The sequence below is a fragment of the Moschus berezovskii genome, chromosome X, assembly GCF_049115385.1.
Source record: "Moschus berezovskii isolate FMDL1 chromosome X, NW_MosBer_1.0, whole genome shotgun sequence".
Lineage (NCBI taxonomy): Eukaryota > Metazoa > Chordata > Mammalia > Artiodactyla > Moschidae > Moschus > Moschus berezovskii.
The window spans coordinates 146,113,106-146,139,454 of record NC_142488.1 but is presented as its reverse complement, the minus strand read 5'-3'; the positions used below and the strand labels follow the sequence as shown (position 1 = coordinate 146,139,454).

Here is a 26,349-nt window from a genome sequence, read left to right as displayed (position 1 = left end):
GCCTTGAAGGATAGCCTTGGCCATGAGCTACCTCGTGGACCTAAACTCAGGCTGCTCATATATCAAGGGAGGATAACCCACTGCCGTGAGGGGTGGAAGGGTGGATCCCACTGGATGGGGCGGGGAGAAACAGAGGCAGAGGCCACTGCTAGGCGGTCTCACCTGGGGTCAAGGTGGAGAGGTCATTGCCAACAAAGGCAGCGGAGGCCTGGAGGGCAATCAGTGCCTTCCTGTTAGTGTGCAGCTGTAGATATCAAACCACTTAGCAGGTGAGAGTGCACTTATCCCTTCCTCCCCGCTGTTCCTTCCTGCTTCTCCCTTTTTGCCTCCCTCCCTCCCTTCTTTGCTTTTTCTTCTTTAATGAAGTAGAATAAAAGAAGAAAGATCAGATTGCTTTTCAGGTGGTAAGGGACAGTCTCACTTAGTGGAACGTTTATTTCAGCCATTTGTGTCGATCTGTGTGTGTGCCTGAAAGTATTGGCTCAGGATGTAAGATGCAGTTCTTCATGAGGGTTGTGGGCACAGCGAGAAGACACTGCTTTGTGTGGCTTTCCCTGAGGAAGTGACATTTGAGCTGAATACGAAGCTGTTAATACCAGGAAATGGGCACGCAGAAGAGGAAGAGGGAGCCTGACAGTGTCAGAGTTTGGTTGTGCTCACCCAGTTCCCAGACACTTGGCTCCTCAGCTGCACCCCACCGTCCATGCCCAGGCCTCAAGTCTGCAGCTAACCGTGCTGCTGAGAATTAAGTCCATTTCTGTTGCTTGCTTCCAGGCCAGGCCTGGCACTGGGCAGGGGCCAAACCCGTGCCAGCCTGGGACATTGGTTGGCTCGTCTTGGGGCTCGGGTCCCTGTCCCCGTGCAGACTTTCAGGTGGCAGTTGCTCAGTGCATACCTGCTGACGTGTTGCACTTCCCCCTCCAAGGTAGAATCCAACTTGCCCGACCAGCCCCATGCTTGGGGTTATGGGGGGTGGGCGGCGCAAGACTGGGCAGCTCCCTGGAGGAGGTGGCCTTTGCTGCTGGGCTGAGACGTGGGCTCTGCAGACCCTCCGGGCCGCCCCTCCCTGTCGGCATAGGGTGAGCTCATCTCATCGGGGGTGGGGGGGGCGTCGCTGGCTGCCCGGACGCCTGAGCTCACGGCGCGCCCCCGCGGGGCGCCCCCCCCCGAACAACACCCCCGCCACCGCGCTCCTGGGTGATTTTTACCAATTAAGGCTTTTTCGCCGGGCCGGGTCGGGCCGGGCGCGGGGCGGGGGTGCGGCCAACAAGAAGGCGGGCGGCAGCGGCCCATTCGCGTGGAGGCGCCGGGCGCGCAGCGGACGCCAGCGGAGCCCCGAGGCGCCCGGCGCGGGCTCGAAGACCGGCCAGGCGCCACCCCGCGGCCGCCGGCCGGCCACAGGGAGAGCAGGTGAGGCGTCCGCGGCGGGCACCGAGCGGAGTGGGCGGCGGGCAGCCCGTGGAGTTGGTGGGTGATGCCCGGGGCCAGCTGCAAGCCGGGGTGTGGTGGTGCAGCCGCCTTCCCTGGTTTCCTGGGGAATCCGGGTCTGGCCCCGCAGTGTGAGAGCCCAACAGCCACGGGGGCGCCCGGGAGGGTGAACCGGGGCGGGGGGCGGGCAGGTGACTGTGTCCGGGAAGGCAGGGCTCTGAGAGCAGGACGTTGTGTGGGGTCAGGCGAGAGGCCACCTGGAAAGACACTTTGCAGCCAGTATGCCCCCAGGAGGGAGGTCGACCGTCGGTTCTTCCCTGACATCAGTGCTCTGGGCAGTGGCTGCGTTGGGTAGGGGTGCGGGGCTGGCTTCCGGGCTGCTGCGCTCCACTGGGGCGAGGGCACACGGGGTTGGCCAGGCCAGATTCGAGGCTGGGCTCTGTCCCAGGTTGGCTCTGAGCTGGATGTTCACTGCTAGGCAGGATGTGAAGGCCAGCCCCACCTCCCTCCAGATTCCTGGGCCAAGAGGAGTAGGTGACCGCCGCTGGGAGACCCATCCGCACGGGCTCCTAGCAGCGCAGTCAGGGTGGGAACTCAGCACTGGATCGTTGTCAGCCTGCCTGCCACACCTGGGCTTGGGCAGCCTCTCCTGCCACCCTTTGCCTCTCTTTCACCAGCCGTGGGAGGGCCTGGATTGGGGTCTGAGGGCAGGAGTGGGGGTGGGAGGCGGGGTGTATCTAACAACATCCAAGAAATCGACTCCAAATAAGGGAAAATATGAAAGAGCTGGATTTCTGCTTCCAGGGACTACCCGATCTGGGGGCTTTGGGATGGGGCGCCACCTGGTGGTGATACTATGTCCCCTGGGGACAAGAACTCGTTACAGCCCCATCTCTCATCACCCCCCCCACCAAATAGGGAAGAAACCTAAGGCTGGAAGCCAGGGCTTCTGTTCCCCTTTCTGCTGGAGTTGGCTGCTGGTTACTGACGCTGACTCAGTTTCCCTGCTCTCTGAAGATTAAGAAATGAACACAGATAACCCAACTGGATGGCACTTGTCGAGTGACAATGAATTCTCAGTGTGATTCTCTCCTTGGGGGACTGGCTCTTCAGGGGGGCAAGGGGGATCAGAAGGATGGCTCTCATCTCTGCTTGGATGGGGCCTGCTAGGGAGGAGTCTGCACGGGTCCCCCTCTACCGCTGTCCCTCCCACCTCCATCCCAGTCCCCAGACACCGTGGTGTGGAGTTTTGCACAGGTGTGTCTAAAGTGGTTAGGCCTTTAGACTGAAAAATGTCACTGGTGAGCAAAAACCAGTGTGGAGTGCCGGGCAGCCCCAAAGAGAGCATGCTGGAGGCCAGGCGCTAACTGCAGCCCTACTGTGGGTGACACAGTCCCCAGGACTGTGAGAGTCGGCCTTATTTGGGCATGCTGACCTAGGGGCTCTTTTCCCACTGGTCTTTAGCAGAGAACTTAGGTACTGCTAGTCGGCAGCTCAATCTAAGTACCAAGCAGGAGGGACAGAGACATGCCTTTCTGGAAAAAAAAAAAAAGATGTGAAGAAGGGAACATCCTGCAGAGGGGAAGTACACAGGACCGAGGGAAGTGAGTCCACTCTGGGGACGAAGCCACCGGTATGCTGGCTTCTCCCGAATGAAGAGGGTGGCAGTGACTGTCCCTGACAGGCTTCTTGCCTCTGTGCCTTTGCTGGTCTTAGTATCCCCACAGTGACCCCCCCATAGTCTCCAGTTATCTACAAGAAAATGTATTTTGAGCGAATAGGTCCCCAGTGCTCAGTCCTCATGGCAGGCCCCGGCTGCCTTCCATGGTTTGCCCTCTTCAGTCCCCTGGCCCCCTGTCCGGGAGGCCCCCTCTGCGCTCCCACGACCCTGAAGCCCACTGAGACCCAGGTGCTCAGAGCACATTATCGGAAGCCCCGGGCAGGTCCCTCTGGCCGCCTCCTGGGTTAGGCTCAGGGGCCATCCCAGCCACGGAGGGTGGACTGCCGGTGGGTGAGGCAGGCACCCGCTATCTCTGCATGCATCGCATCACAGGGCGCCCCGTGCCAGTGCCCATTGGCATGCCCGGGCCCCTTCCAAGGCTGCTGGCTCCTGGAGCGCCGGTGGCCTCCTGGCCCAGTGCCCCATTTCCTCCGGGGTGCAGCGGGGAGGGAGGGAGGTGGTGGGGACCGGCGGGCGCAGGCCAGGGTCCCGCAGAGTGGAACGGCGTGCTGGGGCAGGGGGTCTGGGGGTCTGGGGGGCGGCTTAGGTTCGGGTGGCTACAGGCTCTCCTGGCGTGGCGCGCGCGCGCCCAGCGAGGGCAGCAGCGCTTAGTCCGGACTTGCGCTCTTCAAGGGCTCGCCTCTTCGGATCCGGCCCTTTCCTTTGGCTGCCGGCGAGGCGGACGGCTGGGGCGCGGCCAGGGACCCCCGAGCGCCGGAGATCGGGGGAGAGGGGGCGGAGGGGACCGAGTGGAGTCCACGTGACTCAGGGAGGGCGAGCCACCCCCCGCAAAGGCCTCGAGGAAGGAAAGTCCCTTGTATGGTGTGCCTGCTGCAGGCCAAGAGGTCCCCCGCTCTAGACGTTGCTCAGCCTTTCATCGCTGCAGCGTTTCCTACAGCGCGGGAGGGAGACCTCAGCATTTCCTCGCAGCCTCGCTCGCTCCGGGGCTCAAGGACCCTTCCCGGTGCCAGGGGGTCGGGTCAAAGCCCCGAGGCGGGGGGACTCAGGGGGGCATTCCAACGGGTGGGGCGGGGCGGGGCGGGGCGGGTGCGGACCCGAAGCCCCACCCGCGGCCCAGCCCCGCCGCGGCCCCGCCTCCGTCAGCATTTAAAGGGCTCGCTCTCTCTCCGCAGCACAACCTCAGCTGTCTGCCTCGCCCTGCGCTCGCTGAGGTGCCTGCGACTTTAATTAAAGGGCCGTCCCCTCGTCTAAGCTGCAGCACCGCCCATCGGCTCCTCGCGCCTCAAAATGAGTAGCTCCCACTCCCGGGCTGGCCAGAGCGCTGCGGGCGCGGCTCTGGGCATCGGCGCCGACACGCGAGACGCTGAGATGCCGGCCACTGAGAAGGACCTGGCGGAGGATGCGCCGTGGAAGAAGATCCAGCAGAACACGTTCACGCGCTGGTGCAACGAGCACCTCAAGTGCGTGAGCAAGCGCATCGCCAACCTGCAGACGGACCTGAGCGACGGGCTGCGGCTTATTGCGCTGCTTGAGGTGCTCAGCCAGAAGAAGATGCACCGCAAGCACAACCAGAGGCCCACCTTCCGGCAGATGCAGCTCGAGAACGTGTCGGTGGCGCTCGAGTTCCTGGACCGCGAGAGCATCAAGCTTGTGTCCATCGGTGAGGGCGCGGGCCGCCCGGTGGCGCTGGCGGGGCGAGGGCGGGGGTTTCCGCGCGTCCTCCCCTCTTTCCCGAGCCGACCCCTCGGAGACATCCCCTTAAGCTGCGGCGCTGCCCCGGGGCCCCTCGGGGCCGCCCAGCTGCGTGCGGGCCTTGAGAACAAAGGCTCGCAACCCAGCGGTGCGTGCGGACCGCTACGCGCCCCCGCCCGCCAGTCCCCGGCTGGCCCACGCCCAGGCTGAGCTCACATCCTCCATAGGCCGCGCCCCTGCCGCTGCGCCCGCGGTGGGAGAGAGCCGGGGCGGGGTGGGGGGTAGTGGGAAGGCTGTGCGGCGGGCACTGGCCAAGGTCTGGCCGTGCGCCCAGCGCCCCATCTCTAACGAGGGGGAGGCCAGGACTCTCCACCTCCTATAGCAGTTGGGAGATGGCTCTTTGACCTCCGGACACCGTTGTGGTTCCTAAACAGAGACTTGGAGCTTGTGGGTCCCATTGTCTAGGACCCCTCAACTGAAAATTGCTCCAAGTTTAGATCTACTTTTGGGAACTTGGGGCCCAGAGAGGACCACAGCTAACCAAGCAGCACCTGAGATAGGTTTGGGTGCTGGCCAGTGGAGGGAGCTGGCCTGTAGTCAGTCGCTTAGACACCCGATTACTGTTGATCGCGGTCCAAACTCTTGCTTCCACTTGCTTTTCTGCATCTAGAATACAGGAGTTCGCTGGGAGGTACTCCAACATGTGCTGGGCTCACTGCCAGCCCAGTGTCCGTGTCACTGGGCTGGTGAGGCTGGCACTGACCAGGCCTACCGCATCATTCCCAGGCACCTCTCGAGATGGGAGCCACACAGGGACCGGCACCAGAACTGTTGACTTTGTGGGAGGGAGCAGCGATGTGAGACAGGGAGCGAAGGGGCACCAGCTTTATTTTCTTCAGCATTCAAAGAGGCCTTCCAGCGGCCCCTGCAGCCCTGGCCGGGTCCACGCTGAGCCTGAGAAAGTGAGGGACCAAGACTCAGGTGCCCCCAACCACTCTGGGCAGATCTCAAGGGCCCCACCTCTTTTTCTGGAATGCAAGTCCAGGCCGAGGCCCACCCCCCAGTCCCATACTCAGTTTAGCCAAGCTGAGTCATCTTTGAGCCTTGGGTGGGGGGGGCAACCGGATGTGGGGAGGCGAGCCACACCCCAGTTGTCTGGGGGGGGTCTCCTCCTCCCCCCCACCCCGCCCTTCTTCTCCTCTTGTGAGCTGGCTGGAGCAGGCCTAGTTCCCAGAGCTTTGCCATATAAGGCAAAAAAATGTTGGAAAGCAGCAGTGATTAGGGGAAGGAGGGGGCAGGCTGGCCCCGGGGCTGGGGAAAGGGGGTGGGATGGGGCGGGGCCATCCATCCAGTCAGTCTCTCAACTCTTAGCCGGTCCTTCCCTCCCTCTTTTGTGAGTTGGATGGGGACGGCCTGGGCCAACCTCCTATGGACCAGGGGGAGGGCCTAGCCCTGGGAGGACCAATGAGCTTGGCCTTGTGTGTCCCCTCGTGGGTCCGGGTGGACCTCAGGCCTCCAGAGGTCTCTGGTGCCAGGCTCAGGGTTCTGGGGATGGGAACCTGGTGGGAAAGCGCAAGTGCTCCAGTGTACTTGGTCTTCTCCGAGCCTTCCAGTCATCCCTAGCCTGAGACTCCCTCTCCTGCCGCTTGGCGATAGTGCGAAGCAGTGGTGTAGGACTGGGACGAGCTCTCTGTTGAGAACTGGGAGGCCACTCTGGTCTGAGTGGTATTGAGCTGGTCTTCGAGGTGCAGCCCGCTGGGTTCAGAGGCTGCGTGGTCCCCACCCCCCAGTTGATTCACTGGACAAGCATTTTCTCCTGATTATTAGGGAGGGGGTGAGTGGAACCCGTCAGGAGGTATTCCAAAGATAAGCGGCACTCCTGCATTCTCAGGCCCAGCCCTAAGCCACAGTCCCCAAGCGCTTGAGACTGACACCCAGGAGGGCCTTGGGTGGGGCCCTGAGGGGTTACCATGGTGATGGGGTGCAGGGTGCCTGCCCTAACCACTTCCCCTGTGGTGAGCTTGGTGGCCACCCGCCTGCAGCCCAGCGGCCTATTAAGTGGTGAGGAGGGCGGGCAGTGGCTGAGCCGCTGCTGAGACAGCAGGACTCTGGGACCCCACCCACAACCCCCCGCCAAGCAAGGGGCCCTGGGCGCCCAACCCAGGCTGGCAGGCCCAATACCCGCCCCCATCGGTCTGGGTGAGGGGGCCCCTGGAATGTGTTCTGCTCGGCATCCCGGCTGGCAGGGCATCCCTTTTGGGCCCCAGTGAGTCAGGGCCAGACTGCTGGTTCCTTGGGGCGCCCAGCCCCTCCCCTGCACCAGGCTGACTGTCCAACCCCCAGCTTGGCTCTGTCAGGGGAGGGGTGAGCACGAAGGAAGTGGGGGTAGGCGGGGGTTCACACCCTCCACCCAAAGGGTCCTTGCCCAACTTCCCCAGCCTCAGCCATTCATGCCCCCACCCTGGGCCAGCAGTCATATTTCCCAACGCAACCCCTGCTTGCCTTCCTCTTCCTCAGCGCCCGCCCAGGGGCCCTGGCATCAAGGCCCCGGGGTCCAGCTGTTCCCCCTGCCCCTTCCCTGGAGACCTCTGGAGAGGGGCCTGGGTGGCTGCAAAGCACTCACCCACTCTCTCTCTCTGGAACCATCTTTGTGGATCGAGGCCCCGTCTGCAGCCTGGGTCTGTCACCTGTCTGTCCTTGGGGCCCCATGGCCCGGGACTTCTGGCAGCCCCCCTGATTGTGCTGTATTGGCACTGTGCATCTGGGAGGGTTTTACCCCTGAACCTCCTCGATGCTCCCACAGGCATCCGCACCCCACCCTGCCCCACAGAGGCCTCCTCCTCCCTCGGGCCCACTGTCTGCCACACTTGCCAGCGCCTGGGAGTGGCCTGCCGTCCCGTGTGTGCACTTCCGCCCCCCCAAAGCTGTGTGTGCGCATGCGTCTGTGCCTGTTCTCAGGGCCCCCTCAAGGTCGGTCATGCCCACCCAGCACTGCCACTCGTTGCCCTTGCAGACAGCAAGGCCATCGTGGATGGGAACCTCAAGTTGATCCTGGGCCTCATCTGGACCCTGATCCTGCACTACTCCATCTCCATGCCCATGTGGGATGAGGAGGAGGATGAGGAGGCCAAGAAGCAGACCCCCAAGCAGAGGCTGCTGGGCTGGATCCAGAACAAGCTGCCACAGCTGCCCATCACCAACTTCAGCCGTGACTGGCAGAGTGGCAGAGCCCTGGGCGCCCTGGTCGACAGCTGTGCCCCAGGTGAGGGGTGTCGGGTGTTGGGGGTGAAGGGGATGGCCTGCGGCGAGGTCCCGTGGTTCCTAGACTGACGACTTTCCTCCATCTGCAGGCCTGTGCCCTGACTGGGATTCCTGGGATGCCAGCAAGCCCGTGAACAATGCACGGGAAGCCATGCAACAAGCTGACGACTGGCTGGGCATCCCTCAGGTATGCTCCTCTCCCCTGGCCAGCGGGGTCTGCGTGGGGGCTGAGGTCCCCGTGGGGAGAGGTGGCGTGTCCCAGGAGCCCCAGGCTTGGAGGCCCACTGGCTCCTCCCTCTGTCCGTGAAGGTGATCACCCCCGAGGAAATCGTGGACCCCAACGTGGATGAGCACTCCGTCATGACGTACCTGTCTCAGTTCCCCAAGGCTAAGCTGAAACCGGGGGCTCCCCTGCGGCCCAAACTCAACCCGAAGAAAGCCCGAGCCTATGGGCCAGGTGAGGGAGCCAGGCAGGAGTGCTCCTGCGAGGTCACCTTCTCCCTGTTGGGCCACATCCTCTGGGAAATGTCAGCTCTTTGGGAGTCTTCCATCACATGGCCGCCAGGTTATCGACTGCCTTCCACAAGTCAGACAGGAGTAGGTCAGGGCTGATCAAAAGCAGCCACTGGCTGGACATTCCCCACATCACACCCACCCAAGGCAGAGTGTGTTTAGGCAGTAAGGACCCATCCACTTTGCTGTAAGTGAACTTGAGACCCAGCCAGGGTATCTGACGGGAGCCCGAGCCCCGGCACGCTCAAGCGAGCATTCTAGGAAACAGGCCCAGGCCTGTCCCACAAGAGCACCAGTTCAGAAGGGAATAGGGAGGGGTGCTGAGCCCTTGCAGGTGAGGGGGTGGTCATGACAGCCAACCTGTGGCTTCCTCACCCTCCCTGGGCAGGCATTGAGCCCACGGGCAACATGGTGAAGAAGAGGGCAGAGTTCACTGTGGAGACCAGAAGCGCTGGGCAGGGAGAGGTGTTGGTGTACGTGGAGGACCCGGCTGGGCACCAGGAGGAGGTAAGGCGGCCCGCAGATAGGGCCTGGGATTGCCAGGCCTCCGTGTGCCAGGGGCTGCTCCGAATGAAGACTCACGGGCTCCTTCTCACACTAGGCCAAGGTGACCGCCAATAATGACAAGAATCGTACCTTCTCTGTCTGGTATGTCCCCGAGGTGACGGGGACTCACAAGGTGAGCCCTCAGCCTGAGGGGAGGCTGGGAACAAAAGCTGTGGCCAGGGGGGAACCCAAACCTGGCCTCACGGCCTGCCCCTCCTGGGAACAGGTCACTGTGCTCTTTGCCGGCCAGCACATTGCCAAGAGCCCCTTTGAAGTGTACGTGGACAAGTCCCAGGGAGACGCCAGCAAAGTGACTGCCCAGGGCCCTGGCCTGGAGCCCAGCGGCAACATCGCCAACAAGACCACCTACTTTGAGATCTTCACGGCGGGTGAGTGGAGGGTGCTGAGGCCGGCTGGCCCGTGGGAGGACGAGAGGCTGGAAGCTGAGCCGCTGCTTCCCAGCAGGTGCGGGCACAGGCGAGGTGGAGGTGGTGATCCAGGACCCGGCAGGCCAGAAGGGTACCGTGGAGCCTCAGCTGGAGGCCCGGGGCGACAGCACATATCGCTGCAGCTACCAGCCCAGTGTGGAGGGCGTCCACACGGTGCACGTCACTTTCGCTGGGGTGCCCATCCCTCGCAGCCCCTACACAGTCACTGTGGGCCAAGGTAGGCCAGCCCCAGCTGCCTTCCGCGGGGCACAGCTCCAGCCGGGTGGTCTTGGAGGGGGGCAGCCGGGCAGGTGCTGCTGCAGCCCCGCCCTGGCTCCAGGGACATCTGTGCTTCCACTGTTGGGGCCTCCTCCTCCTCCTCTCGCCTTCTCCCTCTCTCTCTCCACGCTTTCACCTTCAGAAGAGCTCGCTCCAGCTGTCTAGAAACCTGCTGCTCTCTGCTCTGCCCACAGGGTCAACGGTACTTGGATCTGTCTTCCTCGGGGGTCAGGGGTTGGAGGGCTGCGGTGGGGAGCTGGTGTGGATGGAGCACAGGGGAGGAGGCCTGCCACGTCCGGGCCTGGGCCCCAGATCCTTGGGTCATGGTCCCTTCCGGTTCTTTCTTACATGGCCTTCACCATCCCGGGCGGCCCACCGGCCCAGTCTGGTGGGAGACAAGGGAGGGGGTCGTCCCGCACTAGCTCCCAGCAGCTCAACCAGTCCTCTGCTCACAGCTTGTAACCCAGGTGCCTGCCGTGCCGTCGGCCGGGGTCTCCAGCCCAAGGGTGTGCGAGTGAAGGAGACGGCTGACTTCAAAGTGTACACAAAGGGGGCGGGCAGCGGAGAGCTGAAGGTCACCGTGAAGGGCCCCAGTAAGTTGGCCTGTGGCTGGGGTAGGGCGATGCCAGCCCCTGGCCACTGCTGAGCAGGTCTGAGGCCTCCCCTTGTCTCTGACAGAGGGCGAAGAGCGTGTGAAGCAGAAGGACCTGGGTGATGGTATCTATGGCTTCGAGTATTACCCCATGGTCCCCGGCACATACACTGTCACGATCACGTGGGGTGGCCAAAATATTGGGCGCAGGTGAGGCCCTGGATGAGTGCTTTAGAGGTGGCATGCCTCCTCCCCTGCGGGGCTCGGGCCAGCCCACCTCCAGGATGGGCCCTCCGGCACTCCCCTGGGTGGCTCTTTCCTTGCAGTCCCTTCGAGGTGAAAGTGGGCACTGAGTGCGGCAATCAGAAGGTGCGGGCTTGGGGCCCCGGGCTGGAGGGCGGCGTTGTTGGCAAGTCTGCAGACTTTGTTGTGGAGGCCATCGGCGACGACGTGGGCACCCTGGGTGAGTAGGTGGCTGTGATGGGGGTACCCCGGGGGCAGAGGCTGGTGAGGGCCACCCTCCCAGGGCCCCAGGGCCCTCATGAGCTGGCTGCTGTTGTCAGGCTTCTCGGTAGAGGGCCCATCGCAGGCCAAGATCGAATGTGACGACAAGGGCGATGGCTCCTGCGATGTGCGCTACTGGCCACAGGAGGCTGGTGAGTACGCAGTGCATGTGCTGTGCAACAGTGAGGACATCCGTCTCAGCCCCTTCATGGCCGACATCCGCGATGCGCCCCAGGATTTCCATCCAGACAGGGTAGAGTGTGTGCCACTTGGCGGGGCCGGGGGGGGGGCTGAGGGGGCCAGCACTCTTTGCCCTGAGAACTGGGTGGCCTCCCATCAGGTGAAGGCACGTGGGCCTGGATTGGAGAAGACTGGCGTGGCCGTGAACAAGCCGGCAGAGTTCACAGTGGATGCCAAGCACGGCGGGAAGGCTCCTCTCAAGGTCCAAATCCAGGTGAGGTGCTCCCCCGCACCGGGAGCGGGCTGGGCAGGAGCCCAGACCTGGGCACTGACCAGGAGGCCTCTTGCTCCCACCCACTTTGTAGGACAATGAGGGCTGCCCAGTGGAGGCAACGGTCAAGGACAATGGTAACGGCACTTACAGCTGCTCCTACGTGCCCCGGAAGCCAGTGAAGCACACGGCCATGGTATCCTGGGGAGGCGTCAGCATCCCCAACAGCCCCTTCCGGGTGAGCCTTTAGCCCGGTTCCCTGGGGCCCCTGCTTCATTTGATACAGCTCTGTTTGATGAAACTCGCACACCATACAGCCGACCCCTTTCCAGTATCCAACTTGGTAATTTTGGGTGAGTTCCGAGTTGTGCAGCCATCACCACAATGGAAGATGAGGCAATTTTCACCACCCCCTAAAGAAAGTCAGCAACCCTCCAAAGGCCCCCTGCCCTGGCCTAAGCAGCCTCTCCTCTCTCTGCTTTCTGGCTGGGTGGGGATGGACTCATATCCCCTGTGGCCTGTATACTGTGAGTCATTGCTTCTTGCCTCTCGATGGCTGCACCATTGTGTGGATAGACCACGTTTTCTGTTTCCAGTCATTTGTTGATGGACATTTGGGAGTTTTTTCACCTTTTGGCTGTCAGGAGCTATGCTATGAATGTTCCAGTATGGGTGTTGGAGGGGACGAGTGATCTCATGTCTCTGGGTGGATAGATACCAAAAAATGGAATTGCAGCATCATATGGTTGCTTGTGTTTGGAAAAGGAAAGGAAAGTCGTTCAGTCATGTCAAACGCTTTGCAACCCCACGAACTGTAGCCCACCAGGCTCCTCCGTCCATGGGATTTTCCAGGCAATAATACTGGAGTGGGTTGCCATTTCCTTCTCCGGGAGATCTTCCCGACCCAGGGGTCAATCCTGGGTCTCCAATATTGTAGGCAGACACTTTACCATCTGAGCCACCAGGGAAGTCTGCTTGTGTTTGAGGGACCACCAAATGATTTCCAAGGGTGGTGGTGCCACTCTGCGTGCCCGCCGGCGGTGAGTCAGAAAGCCCCCGCCTGTCCTCTGGGCTGGTTGTGACCCTGCACTTGCCCCTGTGCCCTGCAGGTGAACGTGGGCGCTGGCAGCCACCCAAACAAGGTCAAGGTGTACGGCCCAGGAGTGGCCAAGACAGGACTCAAGGCTCACGAGCCCACCTACTTCACTGTGGACTGCACGGAGGCTGGCCAGGGTAAGGCCCTGCCTCGGGAGTGGGTGGCTAGTGGGCGTGGCATCCTCTTGAGGTCCCCAGCTCCATGCCCTCTTCCACTGCAGGTGACGTCAGCATTGGCATCAAGTGTGCCCCGGGCGTGGTGGGTCCTGCCGAGGCCGACATCGACTTTGACATCATCCGCAACGACAATGACACCTTCACAGTCAAGTACACCCCCCGTGGGGCTGGCAGCTACACCATCATGGTGCTCTTTGCTGACCAGGTGGGTGCTGCTGCTCCCGGCCCCCAAAGATGGCTGGGTGTTGGGGTGCTGCTCACCTCTCAGCCCTTCTCCTCCCACCCCTTGCAGGCTACGCCCACCAGCCCCATCCGGGTCAAGGTGGAGCCCTCCCATGATGCCAGCAAGGTTAAGGCGGAGGGTCCCGGCCTCAGTCGCACTGGTGAGGATGGGGACCCCATGGGGAGGTCGGGGCCCCGAACAGGGTATGTGTGTGCACGTGCAGGAGCCCCTAGAGGGTTGCTGTGTCTCCTCAGGGGTCGAGCTTGGCAAACCCACCCACTTCACGGTCAACGCCAAGGCCGCCGGCAAAGGCAAGCTGGATGTCCAGTTCTCGGGGCTGGCCAAGGGGGATGCAGTGCGTGATGTGGACGTCATTGACCATCATGACAACACCTATACCGTCAAGTACACGCCTGTGCAGCAGGTAGCCAGCTCTCTTGACCCCCTGTGGCCATACCCGTCTGTACACCTGCTGAGCCTGTGGGCCCCTTCGCGTGGTGGGCTGGGTGGCTGGCTCCAAGAGACTTTGTGCCCACTCTGATTTCTCACCTGTGACGGGGTGGGCACAGCAATTGGGGGGTGCAGTGTCTCTGACCACCCAACCCCCATGCCTGAGTTGTGAAGGCACGTGCCAGGGGAGCTCAGCCATGACCCTTGACCCTGTCTTCTGTACCCCTCCCAGGGCCCAGTGGGCATCAATGTCACTTATGGAGGTGATGCTATTCCCAAAAGCCCCTTCTCAGTGGGGGTGTCTCCAAGCCTGGACCTCAGCAAGATCAAGGTGTCTGGCCTGGGAGAAAGTAAGTTGCTGGGGCCCTGGGACGGCCACTGGCAATGCCCGGGCTGCCTGAGCGGCCTCACAGTCCTGTCTTCCCCCCATCGCTTCAATAGAGGTGGACGTTGGCAAAGACCAGGAGTTCACGGTCAAGTCCAAAGGCGCCGGTGGCCAGGGCAAAGTGCTGTCGAAGATCGTGGGCCCCTCGGGGGCAGCAGTTCCCTGCAAGGTGGAGCCAGGCCTCGGAGTTGACAATAGCGTGGTGCGCTTTGTGCCCCGTGAGGAGGGGCCCTACGAGGTTGAGGTGACCTATGACGGCGTACCTGTGCCTGGTAGCCCCTTTTCCCTGGAAGCCGTGCCCCCCACCAAGCCTAGCAAGGTAAGGGGAGTGCCAGGGCCACAGCCCATGTCTGCTTTGGACTCACCCTTACCCCTTCTCCTCTTGGTCTTTCTGAGCGAGGACCTTGCTCGGGCCTGTACCCGCCTGGTAGGGGAGGGAAGCCGGAACGAGAAGAGAGACAGATGGAGTCAGGCTGGGGTCTGAGGGTCAAGGGTCAGAGAGCTGGTGCAGCTTGGGCTCCTGACCTGCCCCTCCTCCTCCAGGTGAAAGCCTTCGGGCCAGGGCTGCAGGGGGGCAGTGCGGGGTCTCCTGCCCGGTTCACCATCGACACAAAGGGCGCCGGCACGGGCGGCCTGGGCCTGACGGTCGAAGGCCCCTGTGAAGCTCAGCTCGAGTGCCTGGACAACGGGGATGGCACGTGCTCTGTGTCCTATGTGCCCACCGAGCCCGGGGACTACAACATCAACATCCTCTTTGCTGATACCCACATCCCCGGCTCCCCATTCAAGGCCCACATTGTTCCCTGCTTCGACCCGTCCAAGGTCAAGTGCTCGGGCCCTGGGCTGGAGCGGGCCACGGCTGGGGAGGCCGGCCAGTTCCACGTGGACTGCTCAAGCGCGGGCAGCGCGGAGCTGACCATTGAGATCTGCTCCGAGGCGGGGCTGCCGGCTGAGGTGCACATCCAGGACCACGGTGACGGCACACACACCATCACCTACATCCCCCTGTGCCCTGGGGCCTACACTGTCACCATCAAGTATGGCGGCCAGCCCGTGCCCAACTTCCCCAGCAAGCTGCAGGTGGAGCCCGCGGTGGACACCTCGGGCATCCAGTGCTATGGGCCCGGGATCGAGGGTCAAGGTGCGAGGCTCTGCCGTGGGACGTGAGAGCAGGGGAACTGGGGCCCCTGGAGCCCCTGTCTTCCTCTTCACGCCTCCCCCCCGGCAGGTGTCTTCCGAGAAGCCACCACTGAGTTCAGTGTGGACGCCCGGGCTCTGACGCAGACTGGAGGGCCCCACGTCAAGGCTCGCGTGGCCAACCCCTCGGGCAACCTGACTGAGACCTACGTGCAGGACTGCGGCGATGGCATGTACAAAGTGGAGTACACGCCGTATGAAGAGGGTGTGTGTCGGGGTGCTGGAGGGACTGCGGGGGGTGAGGGGGCAGGGCAGTGTGGGCCCCTTCTAAGCCAGCCCGCCCTCCTGCAGGACTCCACTCTGTGGACGTGACCTACGACGGCAGTCCTGTGCCCAGCAGCCCCTTCCAGGTGCCAGTGACTGAAGGCTGCGACCCCTCCCGAGTGCGCGTCCATGGGCCGGGCATCCAAAGCGGCACCACCAACAAGCCCAACAAGTTCACTGTGGAGACCAGGTGGGCGAGAGCCCTAGAAGCAGGGGCTGCAGTGGGTGTTAGAAGTCGGGAGATAACGAGCTCTCTGTTTGGACTAGGGGAGCTGGCACAGGGGGCCTGGGCTTGGCTGTCGAGGGTCCCTCTGAGGCCAAGATGTCCTGCATGGACAACAAGGATGGCAGCTGCTCGGTTGAGTACGTCCCCTATGAGGCCGGCACCTACAGCCTTAACGTCACTTATGGCGGCCACCAAGTGCCAGGTGAGGAATCGGGTCAGCTGGGACCCAGCTGGGGCCACCTGCCTGCCCTCCAGCCTGTCTCAGAAATGCCACCTCTTGGCCCCCACAGGCAGTCCTTTCAAGGTCCCTGTGCACGATGTAACAGACGCGTCTAAGGTCAAATGCTCTGGGCCTGGCCTGAGCCCAGGCATGGTCCGTGCCAACCTCCCTCAGTCCTTCCAGGTGGACACGAGCAAGGCTGGCGTGGCCCCACTGCAGGTCAAAGTGCAGGGGCCCAAAGGTGAGTGTGCCTGGAGTGTGGGGGTCAGGTCAGGAGGGCCTGGTCCCCTGAGGGAGGGGCTCTTGTGCACCTTAGCTGGAACGCAGGTGGGCAGGGAGTTGACGGAGGAGCCTCAGGTGACACCAGAGCCAGTGACCTGGTGAAGGGGACCAAAAGGACATAGATCACTGAGCAGATGTGGGAAGGAGAGAGGGCAAGGGCCCAGGTGGTACCCAGATTAGTGTCTCAGAGGCTCAGGGCTGTTCCTGGGGATGGGCAGGGCTAGGCCTGGGGTCGAGGCTGAGTATACATGGCTCAGATCCGGCTTTCTAGTGTAGTGGGCCTAGGAACCCAGAGTAACAGCTGAGGCTCTGTCTCTGGGACTGGGGTCAGGCCTAGTGGAGCCGGTGGACGTGGTGGACAATGCCGATGGCACCCAGACTGTGAACTATGTGCCCAGCCGCGAGGGGCCCTACAGCATCTCAGTGCTGTATGGAGACGAAGAGGTACCCCGCAGGTAAGGGGCAGGACCCTCTGTCTTAGGGGAGGGAGCCCTGACCTGGGCACCAAGAGCCATCCTAACCATCCACAACATCCTGGCCCAACAGCCCCTTCAAGGTTAAGGTGCTGCCTACACACGATGCCAGCAAGGTCAAGGCCAGTGGCCCAGGGCTCAACACTACGGGTGTGCCTGCCAGCCTGCCTGTGGAGTTCACCATTGATGCCAAGGACGCTGGGGAGGGCCTGTTGGCTGTCCAGATCACGGTGAGTGGGCCATGTGGGGGCCACCTGGCCCTGCTGTTTTGCAGCTCTGGGTCTATGGCAGGTGAGGAGGGGAGGGACCCGGGCCTGAGGTTCACAGCCTGGGGCAGATGAGCCAGTCTGGGGTCTCTGGTCTCCCCTGGGAGCCGGGCCCCTGCCTCTAGGATGGTGGTCACAGACCCAGGCTTCCCACACACACATACTTGCTCACTTCTGATGTCACCAAAGCCTTTAGTGCCTCAACTTTTCTGCCTGTAACATTCTCCGGGGCCAGGTATAAGGTTGGGACTCTGGGATCTTTCAGAGGAGCTCATCCTACTGCTGGGGCTGGCCCTGGAGTAGAGGACTGGGGCTGAAGCAAGATGGGTGCCAAGTTTCCTGGCCGTGCCTGTCATCGGGGGCTTCCATTCTGGACCTTGCCCATGGGGAAATAAAGGACAGTGCTGGATGCAGGCAGCCGTTTTGGGCCATGGTGGCTGACCCTGCAGCAGCAGTGCTTGACGCTTGGTCCTCTGAGAGGGCCTAAGGGAATCCCGGGCCAGGGTGAGCTTGGACCAACTATTCTTCCCTGTACTCTGCTACGCAGGACCCGGAGGGCAAGCCTAAGAAGACACACATCCAAGACAACCACGACGGCACGTACACAGTGGCCTACGTGCCAGACGTGACAGGCCGCTACACGATCCTCATCAAGTATGGTGGTGACGAGATCCCCTTCTCCCCATACCGTGTCCGCGCCGTGCCCACGGGGGATGCCAGCAAGTGCACTGTCACAGGTGAGCCCAGCGCGCCAGCAGCCACGGCGCTCAGCACGGGGCTTGGGTGTGCCTGTGTGCAAGGGCTCGCTGCTTGGGGCGGCGTGTGGGAGTGGGGGCCGCCCCCTTGAGTGACTCACCTGACCTTTCTCCTTGCTCTCTGCCCTCTCACCTCAGTGTCAATCGGAGGTCACGGGCTAGGTAAGCTGCTTGCTGGGGCCACTCCCAATGCCCCTTCTGCCCAGAGGGCAGCTTCCTTTCCTCTTCCGGCTGATTCCCAGGACAGTTCCAGCTGCAGCTCTTGGCAGGGACAGAGGGGAGGAACTGGAGGGTTAGGGCCCCGGGAGGCCTCCGGAGCTGGGCATGAGTGCTCTGGCCCTCCCCCTCTCTGGGCCTCGGTTTTTCCACCTGAGAACTCGGGTTGCAGCTGTGAGCTTTGGGGCGAGGTGCATCCCGAGAGGCACCCCCCTGGGGGCTCTGGGGTCTGGGGATCTTGGCGCCCCGGGGCAGTCCTGGGGGCGGGCAGCAGGCCCGGTCTCTTTTTACTTCCTCCTTCTGAGTCCAGGGTCTCCCCCAAGCAGCGGGAGTCCCTGGCCCAGGCCGGATCCACAGACCCCTGTCCCCATCTCCCAGGGGCCTCCGCGTCCCGGGTTGGGGGAGGTGCTGGTGCATGAGTGGGTGGGGCTAGCTGGTAGTGCCGTAGCACCAGCATCAACTGCTTGGGCGGCCAGCATGGCAGGGCCCGGCCCAGCCTCAGAGTGCCAAAGTGCACTCGGTGGCCCACCCTCTTTCCGCCTCCTTCCCTCCCCGCCCCTCCCAGCAGTGACGTTATTCAGATGGTCCCCAACCAGACCTGGGAGGGGAGGCCCGCCCCAGCCAGGAATGCCAGCAAGAGGCCACAAGCACATGGGAGCCTCTGGAGGCTGGTGGCCTGGACCTTGGCCGAGGCGGCCCTGGAGAAAGCTAGAGAGAGGGCGGCAGGGGTTTGATGACTCTGTTCAGGGGGCCTCAGGGTCTGAGATGACAGGCCTGTGTGCCTGGGTCAAGGGGTAGGATCTTGGGGACCAGGGGCAAGGTCGAGACTGGGGCTGAGAGAGCGGTCTTGGTTTACCTTGGCCACCATGTGCTGGCGGAGGCAAAGTGCCCAGTTGGGAAACTGAAGTCACTTCGGTATCAGTTGCAGGGCTGGCTTGGGCTAGGCTGCTGGTGGGTGGGTGTGGTGTGAGGGGAGAACCAAAATGTGGGGGTGGGGGCTTCAAGGATGGAGCAGCCCAGACCAGCTGAAGACCTGGGTGCTGGGCAGGGAGCGCGGGCAGTTGGGGCCAACTGAAGTTTGGGCCCAGGCCGCTCGTTAGATGGTGGGTCCAGGTTCCGAGCCAGGGAGAGCAGGTGTGGCTGTGTGTGAGGTGAGGCCTCCCAGGGCAGGGTGGGCAGTGGAGGTCAAGGCGTAGCGTTCTGGAGCCCCGCAAAGTGGGTGCCCTTTGTAGACAGGACAGCTCAGGGGCTGGTCAAGTGGCCGGCTGGGGACACCCTTGAACTCAGCCACGGGGTGGGTTTGGTGTTGCCAGCTGCTTCCCTGGCCGGGGCTGGGCTCCAGAAAGCACTCACTGCCAGGCCTCCATGGCTGAGCCCAGATCATAACGTCACTGTCTCTCCCCTCTGCTCTCACCGCCTTGCAGCGTGGCTCTGGCTTGGGCCCCCTGCCCCCCTGCTCCCTGGGTGCTGCCCCCCCCAACTGGTGCGCTGCGCTGCCTGGGTGCTAACCCCGCTGCATCCCTGCTTCCCTGCTCCTGGCTACCTGCCTGCACCAGGCTGTGCCCGGCTGCCCTTTCTCTGCAAGCCTCTGGTAGAGCGAGCCTTCTCAGTTGTCAGGAAACTCCAATTGCACCTTCAGGCCCCAGGGGCGGGAAACAAGCGTCACATGCCCCACGCTGCAGCAGGACTCTGCCTCACCGCGTCTGCACACAGCACTGGGGGCCAGGGCATGGCCACAGGGGTGAAGACAGCCCGGGGCTCGGCTGTCAGTCAGCATGGTCCAGGGCACCACCGGCTGAGACCAAGTTGGCAGGGGAGATGGTAGCAAATGCTTAGGCCCCGGCAGTGGCCTTGGGGCTTTCCAAGCCCCTCTTCTCAGACTCCTGGGTGCCACCCATTGGACTTTTCCCACGTGATGGGGATACCCCCCGAGACAGGACTCCCGGGCTTGAGGTGGTTCAGGGAAACCTTTCCTGCCTTCTGAGAAATCACTCACCATCCCAGCTTGGGGGCCGGGAGGCCTGGCTGTGCTTGGTGGTTGGCAGTAAGAGGCCCGGGCGGCTGACATGTGGACGGCCGCGGCCTGAGCACTGAGCTCATGCACCGGCCCCCCCTTCGGGGACCCGCCCTGCCCCACCAGGTGCTGGCATTGGCCCCACCATCCAGATCGGGGAGGAGACCGTGATCACCGTGGACACCAAGGCGGCAGGCAAAGGCAAGGTCACCTGTACCGTGTGCACCCCCGACGGCTCCGAGGTGGATGTGGACGTGGTCGAGAATGAGGATGGCACCTTTGACATCTTCTACACAGCTCCCCAGCCTGGCAAATACGTCATCTGTGTCCGCTTCGGTGGTGAACACGTGCCCAACAGTCCCTTCCAAGTGACGGTCAGGAGGGACCAGGGCTGGAGGGGGGTCTGGGTGGGGACCTGGCTCGCTGCCCACTCGGGGCTCACAGGTGTGGTCAGCCTCGAGCTCTGTGCCTTGCTCTGCAGGCTCTGGCTGGAGATCAGCCCACAGCACAGCCCCCATTACGGCCTCAGCAGCTGGCGCCACCATATACCTATGCCCAGGGGGGCCAGCAGACCTGGGTATGGCTTGCCCTGCCACCTCCTGGCTCGCCCCACCCTCGGGGACATTTGGGGATGGGCCGGCTGGGTGTCCTGTGAGGCCCTGTTCCGCCATCTGTGAGGAGGGACCCCGGAGCCTGCCACTCGGGACTCCCTTTCCCTCCAGCTCCTCACTCAGGCCTTCTGTGTCTCCGCCCCCCTGCAGGCCCCAGAAAGGCCCCTGGTGGGGGTCAACGGGCTGGATGTGAGCAGCCTGAGGCCCTTCGACCTTGTCATCCCCTTCACTATCAAGAAGGGCGAGGTCACTGGTGAGTACGGCTGGGAAGGGGCTAGGGAGCCACAGAGGCTGGAGGGTGCCTATGGGCTGCCCTGACCCAGGCCCCCGCTGCCCTGCAGGGGAGGTGCGGATGCCCTCAGGCAAGGTGGCACAGCCCGCCATCACCGACAACAAGGATGGCACCGTGACTGTGCGCTACGCCCCCAGTGAAGCCGGCCTGCATGAGATGGACATCCGCTATGACAACATGCACATCCCAGGTGCGTCTGCTAAGCATGCCAGACCACCTCCCGGGGGGTGGACTGGGGGGCAGACTTGGGGATGACGGGAGGCCCCCATCCATGTGGGCCCTCTTCCTGCTGCAGGAAGCCCCCTACAGTTCTACGTGGATTATGTCAACTGTGGCCACGTCACAGCCTATGGGCCGGGCCTCACCCACGGGGTGGTGAATAAGCCTGCGGTCTTCACTGTCAACACCAAGGATGCGGGCGAGGGTGAGCAGCAGCTCTCATCCTGACCTGCTTGTGTGGGGTCGGATGCCGTCATCCGGTGGCGGGGCTAGACACGGGAGATGCTCCCCAAACAGGGCTCCTCCCCACCTCACCCCCAGCCTCTGCTTGCCTGGTTGGTAGTGTCCCCGGGCACAGTTCCTACCCTCACTCACAACTCTATCCAGGGGGCTTGTCCCTGGCCATTGAGGGCCCCTCCAAAGCAGAGATCAGCTGCACCGACAACCAGGACGGGACGTGCAGTGTCTCCTACCTGCCCGTGTTACCTGGTGACTACAGCATCCTGGTCAAGTACAACGAACAGCACATCCCGGGCAGCCCCTTCACTGCCAGGGTCACAGGTAGGGGATGGCCCGGAGCGGTGACAAAGGAGGCATCTGGCAGCGGGGGCAGTCTCCCTCTCTGTGCCTGGACACACAGTGACTGACCCCTGCCAGGTGACGACTCCATGCGCATGTCCCACCTGAAGGTGGGCTCTGCTGCTGACATCCCCATCAACATCTCCGAGACGGACCTCAGCCTGCTGACTGCCACAGTGGTGCCCCCCTCGGGCCGGGAAGAACCCTGTCTGCTGAAGCGGCTGCGCAACGGCCACGTGGGTAAGAGGCTGGGCAGCAGGGCCTTCCAGGAGGGAGGGAAGCGGGGGGGGGTTGCATATCTTTCCCTGGTTGACAGCCCCGCCCTGTGCCCAGGGATCTCATTCGTGCCCAAGGAGACAGGGGAACACCTGGTGCACGTGAAGAAGAATGGGCAGCACGTGGCAAGCAGCCCCATTCCGGTGGTGATCAGCCAATCAGAGATTGGGGATGCCAGCCGCGTGCGGGTCTCGGGCCAGGGCCTCCACGAAGGCCACACCTTTGAGCCAGCAGAGTTTATCATTGATACACGCGATGCAGGTAGGCGGTAGGGACCTGGGAGCTGGGGTCGGACTGCCATACTTGGCCCCCTGGCTCAGGGATGTCTCGCCCACAGGCTATGGGGGGCTCAGCCTGTCCATCGAGGGTCCCAGCAAAGTAGACATCAACACAGAGGACCTGGAGGATGGCACATGCAGGGTCACCTACTGCCCCACGGAGCCTGGCAACTATATCATCAATATTAAGTTTGCTGACCAGCACGTGCCTGGTGGGTACAGCACCCGTGTGTCTCCCCCACTGCTGGGTGACCCTCCGTGCCACATCCTGGGGGCCCCCAGCAGAGGGTAACCTGTCCGGGGTGTGGGTTGTGCCTTCCTGCAGGCAGCCCCTTCTCCGTGAAGGTGACAGGCGAGGGGCGTGTGAAAGAGAGCATCACGCGCAGGCGACGGGCCCCATCGGTGGCTAATGTTGGCAGTCACTGTGACCTCAGCCTCAAGATCCCAGGTGGGAGCCGTGACGGCCCAGGCGGTTCCCAGGGAGGCTTAAGCACCAACCCTGGGGGGCCCCCGGACGGAGAGGCGTGGCCTGGGTCTCCTGCTCACCTGGCTGTTCCCCCACCTGCAGAAATTAGCATCCAGGACATGACAGCCCAGGTGACTAGCCCATCAGGCAAGAGCCACGAGGCCGAGATTGTGGAAGGGGAGAACCATACCTACTGCATCCGCTTTGTGCCCGCTGAGATGGGCATGCACACAGTCAGCGTCAAGTACAAGGGCCAGCACGTGCCTGGGAGTCCTTTCCAGTTCACCGTGGGGCCCCTGGGGGAAGGGGGAGCCCACAAGGTCCGTGCTGGGGGCCCTGGCCTGGAAAGGGCTGAAGCCGGAGTGCCAGGTAGGCCTGCTTCCTTCAGGGTTCTGGCTGCTCCCGGCTGGGGTTGCAGTGGGAGGGAGGAAGTCTCCAGCAGTTCCTGCCAGCAGGGCACAGCCCTCCATGAGGACACACTCTGCTTTCCTGCAGCCGAGTTCAGCATTTGGACCCGGGAAGCCGGCGCAGGGGGCCTGGCCATTGCTGTCGAGGGCCCCAGCAAGGCCGAGATCTCCTTTGAGGACCGCAAGGATGGCTCCTGTGGCGTGGCTTACGTGGTCCAGGAGCCAGGTACTGCAGTCTGGCTGGGGCCAGCAGGCTGCCCCTGGGGGTGGGTGCCCGTCCGGGTCTACAAAGACAGCCCCACCTTCTCCCCCTACACACCTGGAGGCCCCAGGGCCTCTTGGGCTGTCGGGGGAAGGCATGCATGGCCGTCTTGTTCTCGCTCCCTGTCCAGGTGACTATGAGGTGTCAGTCAAGTTCAACGAGGAGCACATCCCTGATAGCCCTTTCGTGGTGCCTGTGGCTTCTCCGTCTGGTGACGCCCGCCGCCTTACTGTTTCTAGTCTTCAGGTGAGGCACCGAGAGAAACCGCCCGCCTGGGGCTCCTGTGCCCGGCCAGACCAGAGCCCCTGTGTCCAGGGACCCGGCCAGCCCGGCTCGGGGTGCCGGGCTGCTTCTGCTCTGGCCGGGAACAGCCCACGCCTGGGTCGGCAGGACGCACCCCTGCCGGCTGCGTGGAGTTTTTCTCGTGTCTCAGGTCTAAAGGCTTTGAACAGAAGCCTGTGCCCCTTGAGCACCAGGGCTGAGGTTTAAAGAGGGACAGCCGCCTGCCAGGGCTGTTGAGTGCTGCTCGCGGGCCGGGGGCTGCCCCACTTCCCGCCTGCCTGCTGTGTGCCTGGAGTGCGTGGGGCTGGGGGTTTGGGGTGTGTGCCTGGAGCTTGCGATCCCTTGAGAAGTGCTGGCTCTCCCTCTTTAAACCCACTTGGACGCCAGATGGGTAAGTGCCTCCCCCTGGGCCTCCTGCTTCTGGGGCCCAGCCTCCCCTCTCCCCCCACCCCCAGCCTTCGCTATCCTAACCACATCTGCTGTGCTTCCAGGAGTCAGGGCTAAAGGTCAACCAGCCAGCCTCTTTTGCAGTCAGCCTGAATGGGGCCAAGGGGGCAATCGATGCCAAGGTGCACAGCCCCTCAGGAGCCCTGGAGGAGTGCTATGTCACCGAGATCGACCAAGGTGAGGCCCTGCCCGGCCACCCAGCCATCCACCCGGGCACTGCTGGGAGCAGTGGGCCTCCCCGGGCTGGCCCTGCTGGCTGGAAACAGGCTGAGAGTGTAAAGCAAGGCACACAATCTGCAAGCAGCCGAGACAGGGCCTGGGCCTCCTGCCCCCTACTTGGGACCCAAGCCTTTGGGGACTGGGCTCAGCAGCCATGCTGCTAGAAAGGACAAAGCCTTCTGCAGGCACAATCCTGCCGTCTCTTACAAGAGAGACCCCAAGTCTAGCAGTGGGGCCTGCCAGGGCCTGGAACTCATGGACAGGTTTGGGGGTGGGAGAAGCTGCTCAGTCAATTTGACTAGTCCACGGATGAGTCCTGCCCCTTGCTGGCTGTGTGACCTCGAGCAAGTTCCTGCCTGTCTCTGGGCCCCAGTTAGCATGTGGCAGATATAGCATTCGGGGTAGCCTTTCTAAGGAGGCATTGACGCAGGTGTTTTGCTTACAAAAGATTTCAGTCCCAATGCTGCATCAGCTAAAGCTAGCTTGGGCATCTATCAGTAGCTTGGGCTTCTAAAGCTTCGTCCCTCAGGCTTCAGGATTTCTGTGCAATGGGGTGAAGGTGCCCAGCACAGTCCCCAGAAGAAGCTAACTGGGCCCCGAGACCTGCTGGACTCACACTGGTGGGCACATGCCACTTGCTCAGTTTTACAGGAGGGACTCCAGGCCCACCGCTTACTTCTCTGTTCCTCAGATAAGTACGCTGTGCGCTTTATCCCACGGGAGAATGGCATCTACCTGATTGATGTCAAGTTCAACGGCACCCACATCCCGGGGAGCCCCTTCAAGATCCGAGTTGGGGAGCCTGGGCATGGAGGGGACCCAGGCTTGGTGTCTGCTTATGGAGCTGGCTTGGAAGGCGGCATCACAGGTAGGTCAGGGTGGGCGGCTTCCAGTGTGTGAACACAATGACTAGGGTTCCCTCCTTCAAGCTCTCGGTGACAACAGGTGGCATGCAGAGGTGACAAGACTCTGCTGGGGGGTGGGGGTGGTGGTGGAGGGTGGGGCAACGGGCCAGGCCAGCTCTACCTACCTTCCTGTGCCCCCAGGGAGCCCAGCTGAGTTTATCGTGAACACCAGCAATGCGGGCGCTGGTGCCCTCTCAGTCACCATCGACGGGCCTTCCAAGGTGAAGATGGATTGCCAAGAGTGCCCTGAGGGCTACCGCGTCACCTATACCCCCATGGCACCTGGCAGCTACCTCATCTCCATCAAGTATGGCGGCCCCTACCACATTGCGGGCAGCCCCTTCAAAGCCAGAGTCACAGGTGAGCCTGGTGCCAGACGGCTGCTACCCACCCCATTGTCAGGCACTCCTGCCACCTCTTGGCTGGCCACCACTCTGCCCTGCAGGTCACCGTCTCGTCAGCAACCACAGCCTCCATGAGACGTCATCTGTGTTTGTGGACTCCCTGACCAAGACTGCCACTGTCCCCCAGCACAGCGCCCCAGGCCCAGGTCCCACTGATGCCAGCAAGGTGCTGGCCAAAGGCGTGGGGCTGAGCAAGGCCTACATGGGCCAGAAGAGCAGCTTCACAGTGGACTGCAGCAAAGCAGGTGGGCGTGCGGGCCCCAGCCCTTCTAGAAATGGGAGGCTGGAGAGAAAAGCAGAGAGGCCGTGCCTGGAAAAGAGGGGGTGGGAAGGCCTCTTTGGGGGCCTTCTGGGCCCCCTGCTAGCTCCTCTGCCCTCCAGAGCCCTGGAGGAACTACAGGTTCTTTGGTTGTTCTGGGGGGACAGGGTGCTGGCTGTTTTTAAGAAGGGCTGTCACCCCAAGACAGGCAAGGTGGGAAGGGGAGGACCCAGGGCAGGAACAAAGGGGGTCGCTGCAGTCACCACTGATGGGAGGGGGCTTGGGGCCTGGCAGTGAGGCCCCGGCCCCCACCCCCAGGCAACAACATGCTGCTGGTGGGCGTGCACGGGCCCCGGACGCCCTGTGAGGAGATCCTGGTGAAACACGTGGGCAGCAGGCTCTACAGCGTGTCCTACCTGCTCAAGGACAAGGGGGAGTACACGCTGGTGGTCAAATGGGGCGATGAGCACATCCCGGGCAGCCCCTACCGCGTCCTGGTGCCCTGAGTGCTGTGCACCTGCCAGCCAGCAGCTCCCAGGACGAGAAGTGCCCCTGCGCCCGCCCCTCGCCACCCAAGCAGCACCCTCCCCAGCCCCGGCCAGCCCTGGCCACCCCGTCACTGCAGCCTGACCCTGCCTTGTGCTGCACTCACCTGCCTCCATGTGGGCAAAGGAGAGAGGCGAGCAGAGGCAGCCTGCCCGTCTTCTTTGGTTCTGGAAGGGGTGAGGGGGGGGGGGCCATGCACACCTGCCCGCTAGTTCTCTCCCCTAGCCAAGAGGAATAAAAGTTCTGCTTCCGTTCTCCTGAGCGTAAGTTGAGCTTTGT

General features: G+C 62.8%; 1 protein-coding gene across 2 annotated transcripts; it reads left to right on the top strand.

Annotated features, from left to right (window-relative positions):
- The first annotated feature begins 1,257 nt into the window (after positions 1 to 1,257).
- Positions 1,258 to 26,325, top strand: FLNA (filamin A). Of its 2 annotated transcripts, XM_055437984.2 has the most exons (48): positions 1,258 to 1,410; positions 4,282 to 4,769; positions 7,815 to 8,063; positions 8,152 to 8,249; positions 8,372 to 8,519; positions 8,964 to 9,082; positions 9,177 to 9,254; positions 9,348 to 9,510; positions 9,587 to 9,787; positions 10,284 to 10,421; positions 10,507 to 10,630; positions 10,747 to 10,883; positions 10,984 to 11,177; positions 11,265 to 11,378; positions 11,470 to 11,613; positions 12,485 to 12,608; positions 12,692 to 12,852; positions 12,940 to 13,030; positions 13,125 to 13,294; positions 13,553 to 13,670; positions 13,762 to 14,024; positions 14,249 to 14,846; positions 14,934 to 15,107; positions 15,194 to 15,356; positions 15,434 to 15,594; positions 15,683 to 15,853; positions 16,226 to 16,349; positions 16,441 to 16,597; positions 17,181 to 17,370; positions 17,527 to 17,550; positions 19,745 to 19,992; positions 20,100 to 20,195; positions 20,380 to 20,482; positions 20,571 to 20,711; positions 20,817 to 20,945; positions 21,128 to 21,301; positions 21,398 to 21,559; positions 21,653 to 21,856; positions 21,933 to 22,085; positions 22,199 to 22,321; positions 22,442 to 22,708; positions 22,835 to 22,972; positions 23,139 to 23,254; positions 23,782 to 23,914; positions 24,648 to 24,824; positions 25,003 to 25,221; positions 25,307 to 25,510; positions 25,843 to 26,325. In XM_055437984.2, the coding sequence occupies exons 2-48, from the start codon at positions 4,397 to 4,399 to the stop codon at positions 26,028 to 26,030; spliced, it is 7,944 nt and encodes a 2,647-aa protein (XP_055293959.2). In that variant the 5' UTR covers positions 1,258 to 1,410; positions 4,282 to 4,396; the 3' UTR covers positions 26,031 to 26,325. The 2 variants fall into 2 exon arrangements, with proteins under 2 accessions (XP_055293959.2, XP_055293960.2); XM_055437985.2 differs by lacking the exon at positions 17,527 to 17,550.
- The last annotated feature ends 24 nt before the right edge of the window (positions 26,326 to 26,349 follow it).

Bases quoted from the DNA above. Each gene is read 5' to 3' on its own strand.
- FLNA (XM_055437984.2), top strand. From the start codon at position 4,397: ATGAGTAGCTCCCACTCCCGGGCTGGCCAGAGCGCTGCGGGCGCGGCT. The intron at 4,770-7,814 runs GTGAGGGCGCGG...TTGCCCTTGCAG, and splicing joins CATCAAGCTTGTGTCCATCG to ACAGCAAGGCCATCGTGGAT. The intron at 22,973-23,138 runs GTACTGCAGTCT...CTCCCTGTCCAG, and splicing joins TTACGTGGTCCAGGAGCCAG to GTGACTATGAGGTGTCAGTC.